The 17,131-nt window shown below is 33.3% G+C and overlaps 1 protein-coding gene across 1 annotated transcript in view; it reads right to left on the minus strand.

Moving 5' to 3' along the window:
• The window catches only part of CNBD1 (cyclic nucleotide binding domain containing 1), a 472,936-nt gene that overhangs the window by 105,441 nt on the left and 350,364 nt on the right, over positions 1 to 17,131 (minus strand). The window contains exons 9-10 of the mRNA XM_047728365.1: positions 8,238 to 8,347; positions 6,544 to 6,694 (exon numbers count right to left, since the gene is read on the minus strand). Of these exons, the coding sequence (XP_047584321.1) occupies positions 6,544 to 6,694; positions 8,238 to 8,347 (261 nt within the window). The remainder of the gene's footprint in view (positions 1 to 6,543; positions 6,695 to 8,237; positions 8,348 to 17,131) is intronic.

Raw genomic sequence — 17,131 nt, forward strand, 5'->3', positions numbered from 1 at the left:
CAGTAAAGAATTCATTATGTATTTTAAATCAGTGTCAATGTGTTAAAGGGTCAACATAATCTAAAGTCATCAGTACAACTTTACAAAGGAGAACACTGTAATGTCCTGCTACCTACTGAGCATTTATTGTGAAGATTGTCTTTTTTTTTTTTAATTTCTTTTCAGCGTAACAGAATTCATTGTTTTTGCACCACACCCAGTGCTCCATGCAATACGTGCCCTCCTTAATACCCACCACCTGGCTCCCCCACGGAATGGGAGAAAATATTTGCAAATGACAGTACAGACAAAAGGTTGATATCCAGGATCCATAAAGAACTTCTCAAACTCAACACACCCAAAACAGATAATCATATCAAAAAATGGGCAGAAGATATGAACAGAGACTTCTCCAATGAAGACATACAAATGGCTAACAGGCACATGAAAAAATGTTCATCATCACTAGCCATCAGGGAGATTCAAATTAAAACCACATTGAGATACCACCTTACACCAGTTAGAATGGCCAAAATTAGCAAGACGGGAAACAACGTGTGCTGGAGAGGATGTGGAGAAAGGGGAACCCTCTTACACTGTTGGTGGGAATGCAAGTTGGTGCAGCCACTTTGGAGAACAGTGTGGAGATTCCTCAAGAAATTAAAAATAGAGCTTCCCTATGACCCTGCAATTGCACTACTGGGTATTTGCCCCAAAGATACAGATGTAGTGAAAAGAAGGGCCATCTGTACCCCAATGTTTATAGCAGCAATGGCCATGGTCGCCAAACTGTGGAAAGAACCAAGATGCCCTTCAACGGACGAATGGATAAGGAAGATGTGGTCCATAGACACTATGGAGTATTATGCCTCCATCAGAAAGGATGAATACCCAACTTTTGTAGCAACATGGATGGGACTGGAAGAGATTATGCTGAGTGAAATAAGTCAAGCAGAGAGAGTCAATTATCACATGGTTTCACTTACTTGTGGAGCATAACAAATAGAATGGAGGACAAGGGGAGATGGAGAGGAGAAGGGAGTTGAGGGAAATTGGAAGGGGAGGTGAACCATGAGAGACTATGGACTCTGAAGATTTGTCTTTTGACTTCAAAGTTTGTTAAGAAAAGAGGTGGAGACATAAAATACTGCAGTATGTGTAGCAAGAGGTCTGTTTATAAGGAAAACTTTCCTGGGAACACATATTTGGAATTTGGAGGTATAAATAATGGTTTTCCAGCTGAAAAAAATAATGGTTTTCCAGATGGTTAAGGAAAAAAAATCCATTTCAGAGAAATGCAATAGAATAGACAAAGGGCTTAGAAGCATAAAACAATATTTCCCGGAAATTATACTTAATTTGATACTGCTGGACATTTAGGCAATTAGAATGAAGAAACAAGTAGTTTGGCAGAGCCCATATTGCAATGGATCTTAAGTTGTCTTGAGAACTTTTAACTTTTCTATAGAACTCAGAGCTTTTCAATCAATGTGTATGTAACAAAAGGGTTAAAATGTACAGAGATACAGATCTCCTCAGTCCTGATGCAGCTAAAAGGGATTGAAATGCAGAGAGTCTGACAGGTCATGACTTAGATCAAGAGATGAAAGTATCTTACTATATTGACCCTGAATTTCTTTAAAATATTACAATATTTATGTGTTCCATGATGAAGACTTTAAGAAGCCCTGCTATAGATGAGGGGAGTCAATAAAAGGGTTCAAGTGGGGGGGGAACTAACAGATTTGCACTGTAGTAAGTTTAATTAGGGACTGTATGAATAATGGATTAGAAATGATAAAAGCCAGAGACAGGGAGACTAATTAAGTGGTTCCTGGAAATCTCAGTAAAAGATGATTAAATTATGAACTAAGATATGGCATTGGATATAAAGATGAGGAAAGAAATTTAAGAGGTATTTAGGAGGGAGACTTGATAGGATTTGGTAGTACTACAACTTCTGTAAACTCCAGGAGTATGTATGTCTACAGTAGAATGCAATGAAATGGTGGGTTCTAGTGGCCAATACAATAGCCCAGTGGATGTGGGGATTCCTACAAAGTATTAGAGGAAATACAGTACTGCTGATTTCTTCAGGATGCAGGATACTGAAAAATTTATACATTTATGGCCTCTTTCTGCCATGTCAATCATTCCTAGCCTGGAGCAAAGATTGAGATACTGAGTTCTAACATTTCCTTTCCGCCTCCCCTTGGGATCCAGCTTGTCTACCAAGAAGGATATTTCTTCCTGTTTCTCCATATCTTTACTGGAAAGCCCTACACCATCTCCTGCATGAAGAGACATTCGGTGGTGTAGCAATACCAATGACTGTAGGTAATCCAGGTGAATTTGGGGATTCAGGATTAGGACTCTAGTCTGCAGATATAGACCACATTCTCCAGTTTATATCAACAATGTAGTACTATTTTGACCTCCCTTCTACTATGTTCCTTTGTCCTGTTCTTATTTGCTTTAGAATTCAAGCAAATAAAAGGAATGTTACCTACTAGGCTCCAAATTCCAATGTATGGCATTGAAGACTGAGGAAAATGGAACTCCATCAATCGAAATAAGATACATTATTATTTCATGATCTTTTGTGATATTTCATAAGATAATTTCCTCAAGTAAGAACTACTTTTATTTTTTTTATTTTGTAAAATATTTTATTTATTTATTTGTCAGAAAAAAAGAGAGAGCACAAGCAGGGGGAGTGGCAGAGAGTGAAGCTGCCTCCCTGCTGAGCAAGGAGCCAGAAGAGGACTGGATCCCAGGACCCTGGGAATATGATCTGAGCATATGAAGAAGGCAGATTCTTCACTGACCGAACCTTCGAGGCATCTCTAAGATCTATTTTTAAAGGTCTGCAAGATGTCCAAAATATTTGGCTGGTTTTATCATTAACAAAACAGTTCTTCAATATATTTATAAAATACCTAATGGAATAAAATAATTTACAGAGGAAGTTATATGAAATATAACTTTTTCACTCAAAACTATGTCCATAAAAGCCTAAATTAAAACACAAATTTTACTCAAATTAATTAGCATTTTTTTCTTTCAATATTATTAGTAATAAGCAAAAAAAGATTCATAAGAAGAAAAAATACTTTTAAGTATCATACCTTGTTTTTTACTTGGAGATATATTTTCATATCAAAATTTTATCATAAACCAAACCAAAATACAAAGAAAAGGGAAGCATATTTACTCTGGCAAATCGTTCAAGAGTTTAGGCTCTTCTGATTAATGTTGTTACCAAGGAGACACCTGGTTATAACCTGTCTCAGCAAGAAGGAGAAATACTGATGTACTTGGAAGTAGATCTTCTGGATAAGAATGTATTCATTACTTCTAAAATGTCTAAAAGACCTATCTATAGTAAAAAATCTAGTTTCCTAAGCTTTTGATTAAGAGAATCATTATTAGAGATAAAAGTCTTTGGACATTCTGTTTAAAAACAAATAGAAACTTTCAGATAGTTTGTAGCAATGTCACCTTGCAATTGAAATTTCCCTTTTGAGAAAGACAATTTAAATACATAGCTATCTCTTATTTTTTCAAACATGGATGGTTGAATTGAGATATAATTAAAAACAGTGGTAATTCATTTTTTAATATTAAAAGCAATTCTTTATCATTACAAAAGTAATACACTTAATTTAATGGTAGGATAAGAATTTCAGATATCAGTAAAATTATAATTGTTGGTATTCATAATTTTAGTCTAAATGACTTGAGGTATAAGTTCTGGATCTGGGTAAAAATACATTACCTTCACAAAAATAATAATCTGATAAACTATATTCCCAATGGCATTATATAAAAGAGATTATACTTATATTTGCTTAAACTTAATAATAATTCTACACTCATTTTTATTTAGATGTTCAAGGTTATGTCTGAAAAGCATGAACACAGATTGCAAACGTTATTTGCAATTTTCGAAAAGTTAACAACCTAAATGAACAAAGAAATCACACAATTCTAAAAAGAAATAGTATATTTAACAACTTTTGATAAATTAGAAAGTGTAGGCAATCTAATCCGCTATGGGTGAGAATTCTGTTGGAGCACATTGGTTTTATTAGTTTTTGTTATTTTTTAATGGGCCACCTCAAATATAAACAATTATTCCTAACACCAATTAAATACACCAGCTAATAACAATATTATCTTGATTGCAAGATGACATATACTTGACATTATTTAGGCACATTTTACTTTCTCTTAAGTCCTTCCCTGTGCCATTTTACAGAGATGGATTCATATTTCAGATAATAAAGAGTAGAACAGATGGAAACAAAATGAAGTACCATGAAAATGCAGAAATAAAGAACATTGTTCATGTGTGAAGATGATTCTTTCAGTAAAATTAACCATTACATTTCTCATTAAAATTATTTAGCTATTTTTTTGGAATAAAATGTAAAACAATTAGAATGTAGAAATAAAAAATCTCTGAAATTAGGGGCAGGTGGGTGGCTCATTCAGTTGAGTGATTGACTCCTGAATTTGGCTCAGGTCACTATCACAGGGTCTTGAGATTGAGCCCTGTGTTGGACTCTGCAGTCAGTGGAGAGTCTGATTCTCTCTTTCTCCCTCAACCCCTCCCCCTCCAACTTGAGCACGCTCTCTCTCTTTCAAATAAGTACGTAAAACCTTAAGGAAAAAGAAAGACTCTGAAATTAAATACAGTTGACCCTAAAGAGCAGAGGACTGGGCCACCAACTCCTAAGCAGTCAAAAATCCAGGTATAACTTTTGACTTCTCCAAACTAAACTACTGATAGTCAGCAGTCAGTTAACACAGATTTAGTATGTCATATATATTTTATACTGTATTCTTACAATAAAGTAAGCTATGGGAAAGAAAAGGTTATTAAGAAAATCATAAGAATGAGAAAATATATTTTTAGTACTGTAATGTATTTATTGAAAAACTCCATATATAAGTGGACCCACACAGTTCAAACCCATGTTGTTCAAGGGTCAACTGTAAAATATTTTATTTTCTTGTAAGTTGTGGCAAAACAAAATGTAATCCTTAAGAACATTTCTGTTTAAAATATTTAATTAGGCACACAATGCATCAGTAGCTTTAAGACATCAGTCTCAAATGAATAAAATGTAGAAAGAAATTTTAAGTACGGACAGCACACATACAAAACACAACTAAAGCTTATACTAAGCTATCTATTTTAATTTTAGGTTGCCAAACAGCAAAGAAGATTCTAATACATGCTTAAAGGAAGTACTTTCATGTGTGAAATGTTGATTTACATAAAACAGTCCACAATGTATTTACTTTGCACCAGTTAATGTAATTAGTACACTAAAAGAAAAACCTAGCCTATATCAAGGGAGAGTATTGTAATTTAAATAGGTAATTGGTATTTATTTTTAAATGATGTTTACCTTTGGGAGGGGTTTGTATTTGAATGTCACAGAAACAAAGAAAATTAGTCAATGCTATTTCAAATTTATAACTTTTAAAAAATGGATATATGAGTTGTGAAATCATGGATAAAAATGGATATATGAGTTAAGTGAAATCACAAACTGGTAGAGAGTACATATTCTTTAAAAAACATAAAAAGCTTGAAATTCAAGATAAGGGAATTCAGTCAATCATACATGGATAATAATGGGAATGTTTCTTTTTGTTTTTAAAGATCTTATTTATTTATTCGAGAGAGTGAGTGAAAGAGAAAGCGAGAACACCGGAGCAGGGGCAGAGGGAAAGGGAGAGGGATAAGCAGACTCCCGTGCTGAGCAGGAAGCCCAACATGGGGCTCAATCCCAGGACCCTGGGATCATGACCTGAGCCAAAGGCAAACACTTAACCAACTGAGCCACCCAGGCACCCTGGGAATGTTTCTAATTGAGTTTATTTGAAGGAAATTTCTCACCCATTTTCAATTCCATGAGTTTTTCCTCTTTTATCCTTGATCTGATGTTTGCTATTCTTAGTTTCATTATATAAAAAACTATATTTTTCTTTAATATGCTGTTATGTCATCATGTATTAAACCCTATTCATTTATCCTTCACACTCACTGGCATTTCTCATTTGAGTATAACTTTTGGAGGACCAAACATGGGTAACCAAACATTATTCTTTTAATACTACTAGAATGCTAGAACTTCAGGTAAAGGCTTAAATGCTACAAGCCATGATTCTTCATATACACTTGATCTAAATTGTACCTTAGAAGATAGCACACTCTTGACCTGAACCAGAAACACAGAAGCAATAATTATAGATATGAAAAACCAAAAGATACTCCATAAAAGGAAGGAACGATGCTATTAATGGTAACTCAGGAATTAGAGATTTTATTAATTTCAAATCAAAGTGTTTTGAAATAGTGTTAATACATTCTTAATGTAGCACAATTAAATCAGAATATAACGTGTTAAAGGGGACTATCTATAGATATGTTGTTTTTGTAAATAACATATATATACACCTACACTTAGATATCTTTCTATGAAATTTATCCACACTTGTCAAAAGCTCATCAAATAAAAATGGTATGAAAGATATGTATGTATTTACCAAATAGGTCCTTATCTTCAATGATTGCCATCTCAACCTCTTTTCCAGTAACCACTGTGCATGTGAAAGGAACTTGAAGAAGAACACTAATCTCACCAAAGGACTCTTTCTCCTTAAGTCTACCCATACAAACAAGTTTTTGAATTTTTTTCTGTAAGAGATATAGATAATTGATGTTCAATGAAACTACTTCCATTCAATGGATAAGTACCATTATTATCAGAAATTCACTGTTCAGAAATCATTTTGGTGTATGGTATTTAAAATAAATTACAATTTCATTCAAGTCAGAGAAAAGCTATGTACACATGTATTTAAATATTAGAACAATAGTAAATTGATAGACAATTTCAGCATATCTAAGGTAATTCAAAGTACTAGTACTGTCATTTAGTGATCTGCAAATTAAATTTTTAATCCACTAAGGTGTTTAGGCAACATTGAGCTCATTCCATTTTTCAAGGTCCTAGGATAGCATTTTGTAAATATAGCTTAGTTTTGGTGTTTTCTGAGCTACCATTTATTTAAATTAGCCCCAGAAGCAAAGCACATTTGTTGGACTAACACAGAATAAGAAAATAAGCACAGATGGCTAGGACCAGAATTGATGGAATTAATGGCCACAGATGGAACTCCATCAAGACTTTCTTGTTTAAATAAAAAAGAAACATGGAAAGTGAGTTTGACCAGGGAACTAGCAATTTAGGTCCAAATTACAAACAGTGGAAAAGGGCCTACCAGGTTTCAGTATGCATGATTCTGAAGAAAAAGTTGAAACTCCAAATTAACTTTTCATGGCAATCTCAACAGCTTTGAAACGGGGATGAGTTGAAGAGCAGTAAGATTTAAAAAAAAAAAAAGTGTAGTTCTTGAAGTAGGTTGATGACATTAACTCGGAAGAGATGAAAGCCTTTACTAAGCATCCTGGGGTCAAAAGCCAATATCTAACTTGAAGAATCGCCACCCTGGCAAATCTTCATACTGAATATAATTTGTGTGGCAGAATTCAACTAAGTTTACATATTAAATTGAATGCCACTGAAGACTGCCTGGCCAATGAAAAGAAGGGTTAGCTCTAACTTTTCTATCACTGCATTGGTGTTTTACCTGTCCTAGAACTTCATAAAACTGAAATCAAATAGACTGCACTCTTTTGGGTTTGATGTTTTAGCCAAGCATAATGCTTTGAGATTCATCTATATTCTTGTATGCATTAGTTCTCTTTATTAAGTATGCCATTCCTTTGTATGAATATATCATAATGCTTCTATCCATCTAACTGTCAATGGATATTTGGATTACTTACAGTTTTTGGTTTATGAAGATTCACGTAGATTACATTTCTATTTCTTTTGAGTAAATATCTAAAGTAAAATTTCTGGGTCATATGTTAAGTGTATTTTAACCAATCCGATATTCTTAAAGTAGTAACTTGTTGTGCTTTTAATTTACATTTCTCCAAGGAATAAAGATATTAAACATCTCTAAATGTGCTTTTTGGTCATTCCTGTCTTAAAACTCAGTATACAATGTATTTTACATTCCCGAATCTTACAACTCAGTAAAAAGAAAAGAAATAGCAAAAAATAGTAAAAAATGTTGAACAGAAATTTCACAAAAGGAGACAAAAAAATGTTCAATAATTAGGCTAGATTCAATTATGATTAAAGAGAATACATAAGTTTAAAACTTACCACTCTTTTTGGCTGTAGTTTCATAAGTCCTACAATATTTCTATAAATGTCACAATATCCAGAATTAATATAAGCCACAAAAGAAATTATCTTTCCACTTTCCACTATCACTGAAAATAAAAGAGATAATTCATTATTTTATACATTCTTCTCTACAAAAATTATTTTAGATATCACAATGAAAGATGACATATTTAATTCAGGAACTATTAATGGCAAATTTTTTGATGGCTGGCAGTTCATATGCAGTACTCAGCAAATGATAAAAAATTTACATCTGTTATTTATATCTGTAACCTAATATATAGGTAAATATTGACAAGACTTTGGCAGTAAAGGCAATGGAATGCTAATAAACTGTCAGGTGGAGGAGATGAAAATGTGGAGCAAGCCCCAATTTGTAGCATTTGCTGATTTTTTATGATATAAATATTCCTACCATGGCTAATTTCAAATTGCTAGTGGCTTAACAACCAGCTCATAAAATTGCTGAATATTTAGCTTTTGACCTTATGAGGGCTGTGCCCTGAGCCAGGCCTGGCACTCTACTAAATACGGCAGTGGTTAAAAACAAGGACTTTATACAGTTTTTTTTTTTTCATAAAACAAAAAACAAATAACAGAAACAAACAGAAAAACAAGGACTTCGAGGCCATACTGGCCTGGTTTAAAACTCTACTCTGCCACTTCATATGTGAGTGCAGATAGATAATAGAACTTTTCTGAGCTTCAAGATTTTCATCTTTAAAAAGGCAAAATTGGGGGTTCCTTGTTCTATACTTGATACATGGTAATTAAATGTATATAATTTATCATAAGGTTTGGCACAAAGTATTACATAAAAACCATATTATTATCATTATTATTTTCTCATATTTATGAAACCACCCTAAGGCCAAGATACACTTGAAAGTGAACTGGATAATACCTTTACAACTATTAGTGGATTAAAAAGCAATGTAAATAAAAAACATCTGATCTATATAACATTAAATTATCAACATAATATAATTTAAATAATAAAATCATTTGGATTTACATAAATTGAAATTACTATTTCAAATTGAATTTCAGATTTCTTTGTTCTAAAACATATCAATATTTTTTTCTAAAAACCCCAAACACAGGTGCCTGGGTGGCTCAGTGGGTTAAGCTTCTGCCTTCAGCTCAGGTCATGATCTCAGGGTCCTGGGATTGAGCCCCACATTGGGCTCTCTGTTTGGCAGGGAGCCTGCTTCCCCCTTTCTCTCTCCCTGCCTCTCTGCCTACTTGTGATCTCTCTCTGTCAAATAAATAAATAAAAATCTTTAATTAAAAAAATAAAAACCCCAAACACAAAAGTGATAACATACATATAAAGATGTATATGTATCTTTCCTGTGAGTTTATAAAGTAGACAATTAAAAATATTTTCAATTATTCAAAAGCATTTATTTCATAGTGTAGAAGAGTATATATCAACATGAGAAAAATATTTTTTTTTTAAGATTTTATTTATTTACTTGACAGAGAGAAATCACAAGCAGGCAGAGAGGCAGGCAGAGAGAGAGGAGGAAGCAGGCTCCCTGCTGAGCAGAAAGCCCGACTCGGGGCTCGAACCCAGGACCTGGGATCATGACCTGAGCCGAAGGCAGCAGCTTAACCCACTGAGCCACCCAGGCGCCCCAACATGAGAAAAATATTGATGTTATGAAAAATAAGCTCAAGAATAGCATAGCTCTTTAAAAATTATGGTTAAAAAAGAACAAGGTAGCAGTTGGTAAATATAATTTATCATAAGCAAAAAATGAATGCCAACATACAATGGAAAATACTTTAAGATAAATCAAGTGACATTTCAATTATTTTGCTGACATGTTTATGAGAATATTCTATCTCCCTTTCCTCATATAATATTCAGAGCTCAAAGTTTATAATTAAAAATTTAAGAGGTTATTCTGCTATCACCAATCATTTATTTTGCTTAAATGAAAATTTATGGTAATGCTTCTACTGTCTTATATTGTATTTGTTACAGCCAAACATTGACACTATACATTTATCTTAAGACATCAAAGTAAAGTATGTCTGTAAAAATTATGTATAAGTTGTGTAGACAAAAAGAAATTTTCTCATAGATTATACTCGTAAAAGCAAAGAGTATCTTTCTACCAAAAGGTTATGATAGTAGAGAAAATGTTATGTGATAATAGAGACTATCATATAACTGTTTTCCTTCTTTTAGTCAATCAATAGGACATAAAGGGAGGCATAGTGCCTTTTGGTAATTATAAGAAAAGGATACACTTAAATAGACACTAAGAAGACCATTATTTCAAACGTTCAGAGCTGCAATATTATAAACCTTTTCTTGAAAGTCAAGTCCTATATAGATCACAAAGAAACATACATAATATCAAAGAGGATAAAGACCAAAAAAATTTTTCTTCGTTTTGAAGGCAAGGCAACAATGAAAAGGCTGAAGCACTCATATGGCAGTCTCATTCCATAAAAGGGATATTTGCTATCTGAGTAATTGTTTATGGTCTTTATAATAATCTTAGCAAATGTTTATCTTAGTGAAGAAAATACAGAAAAACCATTTTCATCTAGGTAAGTAGTTTGAATTTAATAATATTAATAACATTACAAAATGTACAAGATGTAACATTACAAAAATATGTATCATCACTTAAGTAAGATTTTAAGTATTACTATTCTTGACTAGAAAAAGAATCATATGAGGTACTTGTAAAGATTTAACACCCCCCCCCATTATGTTTCCTAGTTTCTCCCATTTGGCTTCTGATCCTGCTTCGTATTACAAAGAACTTAAGTCAGTGATGTCAAGATTAATATTGTCATCTTATACTCATTCCTCTTAGGATACATAGAAAATGACAACATAAGATCCAAAGGATTATAACAGAATATTATATGAAAAGATTTAGTCATGAACTATATAGATTAAATTTTATTATTATTTAAAGGTCATATTCATTGATGTTAAGGAATTAAAGTTGATTTGTATTTAAAAATTAAGTTTTGCCAGAACCCTATCTGGAGAGAATGGAGGACATATGTTTATGATTGCTTAAGATTGATATTCTTCCACTCGACATAAGATTCATTCATATGAGTGGATACACTACCCCATAAGAAAATGTAGATTAACAAGTTTGGAATTTTACTAGGATTCCAGAGGCACAGAATTGAATCTTAAAAGATAGGAGAAGAAAGAGGAAGAGAATATTCAGAGACATACAGTGCATCTGTATCAGAAAGCAAGGGTTTAAGTGGAGAGACTTGCTGTAAACACCAGAACTTTCTCCACTGAAATGTAGTAACATACATCAGCCCTAGTATTATGACTTGCATTTCTCCTATATACGTGTCCTGATGCAACTGGTTCTTGCAAATATGAGTAAAACTAAATGAAGGCACTAATAGCAAACTCCTTCTGAACAGAGTTTTGTTGGTTGTAATATCACCGTTGATACTACCCACCCTTAAGCCCAAAACGATGTACATCTTTGCATGTGAGAAGGGAGTTGAAAGGAAGAAATACAAGAGAGGTTCAACCTAGAATCACCACTTCAAAGAGTAAACAAAACCAAAATCTCTATAAGTAAACATACTAATATCAAAATCCAGAAGAGTATTATTTTAAGTATTACTTTAAATACCTTTATTGCTTCTGTTATTACAATTATTTTGCTCATAAAAAATCAGAAAATATACAAGAATACATAAGTTACATGTATCTTATACACATAAACATACATGTGCATAAATATATAAAAATGTGGTGTATGTGTAATATATATGCTCAAAAATATATAGCATAAAGATAACTATTATTGATATTTTTATCACATATACTTCCAGAATATATGGAAAATTCTGGGAATATATATGTATACATGTAAAATTATAGATTTGTATCATAATTTATAATAACTGACCAAAAAAAAAAAAATCTTCCCTCTTTAAATATAAGCTTGGGAATCACTGGAGTAAATTGTCTTAACTAAAATAAAAGTGAGGTACAAGTTCCATTTGTTATAAATGTTAAAAAAAAAAGCTATTTGAATTTCAGGAAAATGTAAAGGAAGCCATTAATGACAAAAAGTGCAAAAATCAAAGATGTATCAGAAAAAAAGACTAGTAAAAATGCCTTTGTATTTATAAACTAAATTTTAAGATTTTTATCATTAATCTAATTAATATATTTTTAATCTGATGACAAATTTAAAGGCCCTTAAGATAATATTCTAATTTTCAAGATTTTTTATTCAAGAACATTGATAAAATCAATTTTCTTTTAAAGTGGAAAAAAATAGGTTTTGAAGCTCCTCATAAAAAATTCACACCCATATTCTAAAACCTGAAATCATTAGACCATTACGAAAAGAACAAACTCAATTTTATCTTAAGGTAAATACCAGAAAGAAACTAAACATTAGGCACTATTTTTTTTATTTCTGTTGTTTATTATATGCTAGAAAGTAGTCATGAGTCCAATAAAATAATTTTATTCCAATTTTCAGATTAGAGTCATGATAAGAAGGAAAATTCCTTACTGGTTATTAGTATCAGTACTGGGACAGTTTAAATGGAAACTAGTGATTAGAAAGATTGTTAAAGGACATTTTCTTAATTAAGATAAACTCCATCCCATTAGCTAACAGACCAAAACAGTGTGTTGGAGCAGAAGTATATCTGAGGATCTGTAAGACTGATACAGCTTCAAGCAAGAAATGCATTAACTGAACGGGTATTGGTTTTCTTTGTAGTGATATAGAAGAATAGCACTATTGATTGATATTCTTACTGAAGTATAACTGACATATAGCATTATGTTAGTTTCAGGTACACAACGTGATGAATCAACATTTGCATACTTTGCAAAATGATCACCACAATAACTTTAGTTGCTATCTGTCAACACACAAAGTTACAAATTGTCTTCCTTGTGATGAGAACTTTGAAGTACTACTCCCTTAGCAATTTTCAAATTTATAATACATTATTGATTATAGTCACCATACTGTACATTTAATCCCCATGAATTATTTTTTTTATAACTGGAGGTTTGTTCTTTCTGATCCCCATTCTCAAACCCCCTCTCTCCTCTGGATACCACCAATGTATTATCTGTATCTGAGTTTTGTTTTGTTGTTCTTTTGATTCCACATATGTACAAAATCATTCGGTTATTATGTCCTTTAAGTTTGCTTAGTATAACATCCTCAAAGTCCATTCATGTTGTTGCAAATTACAACACCTCATTCTTTTTTAAATGCTAGGTAGTTATTCCATTGTATATATACATATAAAACACATCTTCTTTGTCCATTCATCTATCAATAGACATTTGAGTTGTTTCCATATCTTGGCCATTGTAAATAATGCTCCAGTGAACACAGGGGTGCATGTGTCTTTTAGAATTAGTGTTTTCATTTCCTCTGGGTAAATATGCAGAAATGAAATTGCTGGATCAAATAATAGTCGGGTTTTTTTGCAGTTTTAATTTTTTGAGGAGCCCTCATACTGTTTTCCATAGTGGGTGCACCAATTTAAACTCCCACCAACTCCAGCTTCAAATTCTCTATACTTCTCTATTCTTTCTCAGTAGATGATAGATAGGTAGATGGATAGATAGATGATAAATAGATGAATGCTTCTATAGAGGCATATATATGAATATATATGCTCAAAACCAGAGGTTTGAATGTATATACATATACATACACATATACTTGTATAGGGGAAGTGTGTGGATATATTTCATAGGATTCCATATTCCTTCCTCACATATATCCTGTCTTCTTATGATCTTGTAAAAGGACTGATGTTTAAGCACGTGTTATATTGTGTTTTGGTTAATACTGCTGCTTTTGTTACTTAGATTTTAATGAGCTTGGTGTTTTCAAAATTACACATTTGGTTTTGTCTTTTCATTTGAATTTGGAGCCCTGCTTTGTAATATTACATTTGATTCCCCTCAAGCTTAAGGATTACCTTAGTAAATATACAACATGCATTTAACTGTGTCTACCAGAAAGAAAATGCTATATACTAATTTGCCATTATTATACTAAATTTTGATCCTTAAGTTTTCCAGATATTTTAACCATATTTGGGCTTTAACTAAATATGATTAAATAGCAAGATTCAGCATAAACCCAAAACTATAGATATAGACTTCCAAATACCTCAAACTCTGGAGGTATAGAACATAAAGTGATTATGCAAGAAATATTAAATAATACAAAGGTGATTTCTGGAAGGACTTGTGTAAGATAGAAACTTCTCTTTTAAGTTTGGGAGAATTAGATCATCTGATTGTTTTATCTTGATTATTAAAAAATCGTTTTTTAAAATGAATTTTGGCCTTCTTCAAGTTTTCTAATTTGTGCTTCTCTTTCTTTTCACTTTTGATATATTATAGAAGTATTTTTTCCCCATCCAGTTTTTTAAATCATTAGAATGGACTTGTTTATAACCCATTATTATCCTTAAAAGATTATTTTGTCTTCATTATATTTCATTTGTTTGTAACACGATTTATTGTTTGTAATTTTTTCTAAACAGCATTTCATTTCACAAATAACCACTATTTCTGTGCAGTTATTGCTTCATAGTTCATTGATCTCTGCACTTATTTTATTATTTTTTAAAATATTATTTATTTAGTCTTGCTTTCTTTTTTCCAAACCTCTGGTTTCAAATGCCTGGATTATTCATTTTTCTTTTTTTCTGATTTCTTAAGGATTCAACATCACACATTTCTTTTATCTACAGTTTTAATTACATTTCATATATTTTGAAGTAAAGTGATTTTGTTATATGGTTGAGAGTTTTTCTTAATAGCCTTTAATCAGTGGGGTACAATAATATGTAACTTTCCAAACACTTAAGGACTGTCCTTTGCTGTCCTTTTAAAGTCAGTTTGAAGGATAAAATGGAAGATGGCAGAGAAGTAGCAGGCTGAGACTACTTCAGGTAGCAGTAGATCAGCTAGATAGCTTATCTAAAGATTGAAAACACCTACAAATCCAATGGGAGATCGAAGAGAAGAACAGCAATTCTAGAAACAGAAAACCAACCACTTTCTGAAGGTAGGACTGGTGGAGAAGTGAATCCAAAGCGACGGGAAGATAGACGGCGGGGGGAGGGGCCGGCTCCGGGCAAGCAGGGGAGTAATGGAGCACAAAATCAGGACTTTTAAAAGTCTGTTCCGCTGAGGGACATTGCTCCAGAGGCTAAACTGGGGTGAAGCCCACACGGGGTCAGCGTGGCCTAAGATCCCGCAGGGTCACAGAAGGATTGTGGGGGTCTGAGTGTTGCAGAGCTTGCAGGTATTAGAATGGGGAAGCCAGCTACAGAGACAGAGCCGAGGAGTGAGCTCTCAGCTCAGGGTTACCTTGAATAGGTCGCAGGCTCGGTGAGCTCGGAGCGCGGCCGGTGGCCAGGGAGATGGGAGTGATTGGGCGCTGTTTTCTGAGGGTGCAATGAAGGGTGGGGCCCCGAGCTCTTGGCTCCTCCGGGCTGGAGACTGGGAGGCCGCCAATTTCCTTCCCATCCTCCGGAACTCTATGGAAAGTGCTCAGGGAACAAAAGCTCCTGAAAGCAAACCCGAGCGGATTACTCAGCCCGGCCCCTGGTAAGGGTGGTGCAATTCCGCATGGGGCAAAGACACTTGAGAATCACTACAAAAGGCCCCTCCCCCAGAAGTCCAAAAAGAAATCCAGCCAGGACCAAGTTCACATACCAAGGAGTACAATTTCAATACCAAGGAGAGCAGCGGAATTCCAGAGAAGGAGAAAGCAAAGCACGGAAATCATGGCTTTCTCCCCATGATTTTTAGTCTTGCAGTTAATTTTAATTTTTTTCTTTTTCAATTTTTTTTCTCTCTTCTTCTGCTAATTTTTTTTAACTTTTACCCTTTTCTTTTTTTTAACGTTTTTTAACTAGTTCATCTAATATATATATATTTTTTTCTTTTTTATATTTTTTTCTTTATTCGTTTTCTTTTTTTAATTTATTTTTATTTTTTTTTCTTTCTGAACCTCTTTTTATCCCCGTTCTCCCCCCCTCACAATTTGGGATCTCTTCTGATTTGGTTAAAGCATATTTTCCTGGGGTCTTTGCCACCCTTTTAGTATTTTAATTGCTCCTTCATATACTCTTATCTGGAAAAAATGACAAGGTGGAAAAATTCACCAGAAAAAAAAGAACAGGAGGCAGTACCAAAGGCTAGGGACCTAATCAATACAGACATTGGTAATATGTCAGATCTAGAGTTCAGAATGATGATTCTCAAGGTTCTAGCTGGGCTCGAAGAAGGCATGGAAGATATTAGAGAAACCCTCTCGGGAGATATAAAAGACCTTTCTGGAGAAATAAAAGAACTAAATTCGAACCAAGTTGAAATCAAAAAAGCTATTAATGAGGTGCAATCAAAAATGGAGGCTCTCACTGCTAGGATAAATGAGGCAGAAGAAAGAATTAGCAATATAGAAGACCAAATGACAGAGAATAAAGAAGCTGAACAAAAGAGGGACAAACAGCTACTGGACCATGAGGGGAGAATTTGAGAGATAAGTGACACCATAAGATGAAACAACATTAGAATAATTGGGATTCCAGAAGAAGAAGAAAGAGAGAGGGGAGCAGAAGGTATATTGGAGAGAATTATTGGAGAGAATTTCCCCAGTATGGCAAAGGTAACAAGCATCAAAATCCAGGAGGTTCAGGGAACCCCCCTCAAAATCAATAAGAATAGGTCCACACCCCATCACCTAATAGTAAAATTTACAAGTCTTAGTGACAAAGAGAAAATCCTGAAAGCAGCCCGACAAAAGTCTATAAAATACAATGGTAAAAAAATTAGATTGGCAGCACATTTA

This window comes from Lutra lutra, chromosome 4, assembly GCF_902655055.1.
Source record: "Lutra lutra chromosome 4, mLutLut1.2, whole genome shotgun sequence".
Classification (NCBI taxonomy): Eukaryota; Metazoa; Chordata; class Mammalia; order Carnivora; family Mustelidae; genus Lutra; species Lutra lutra.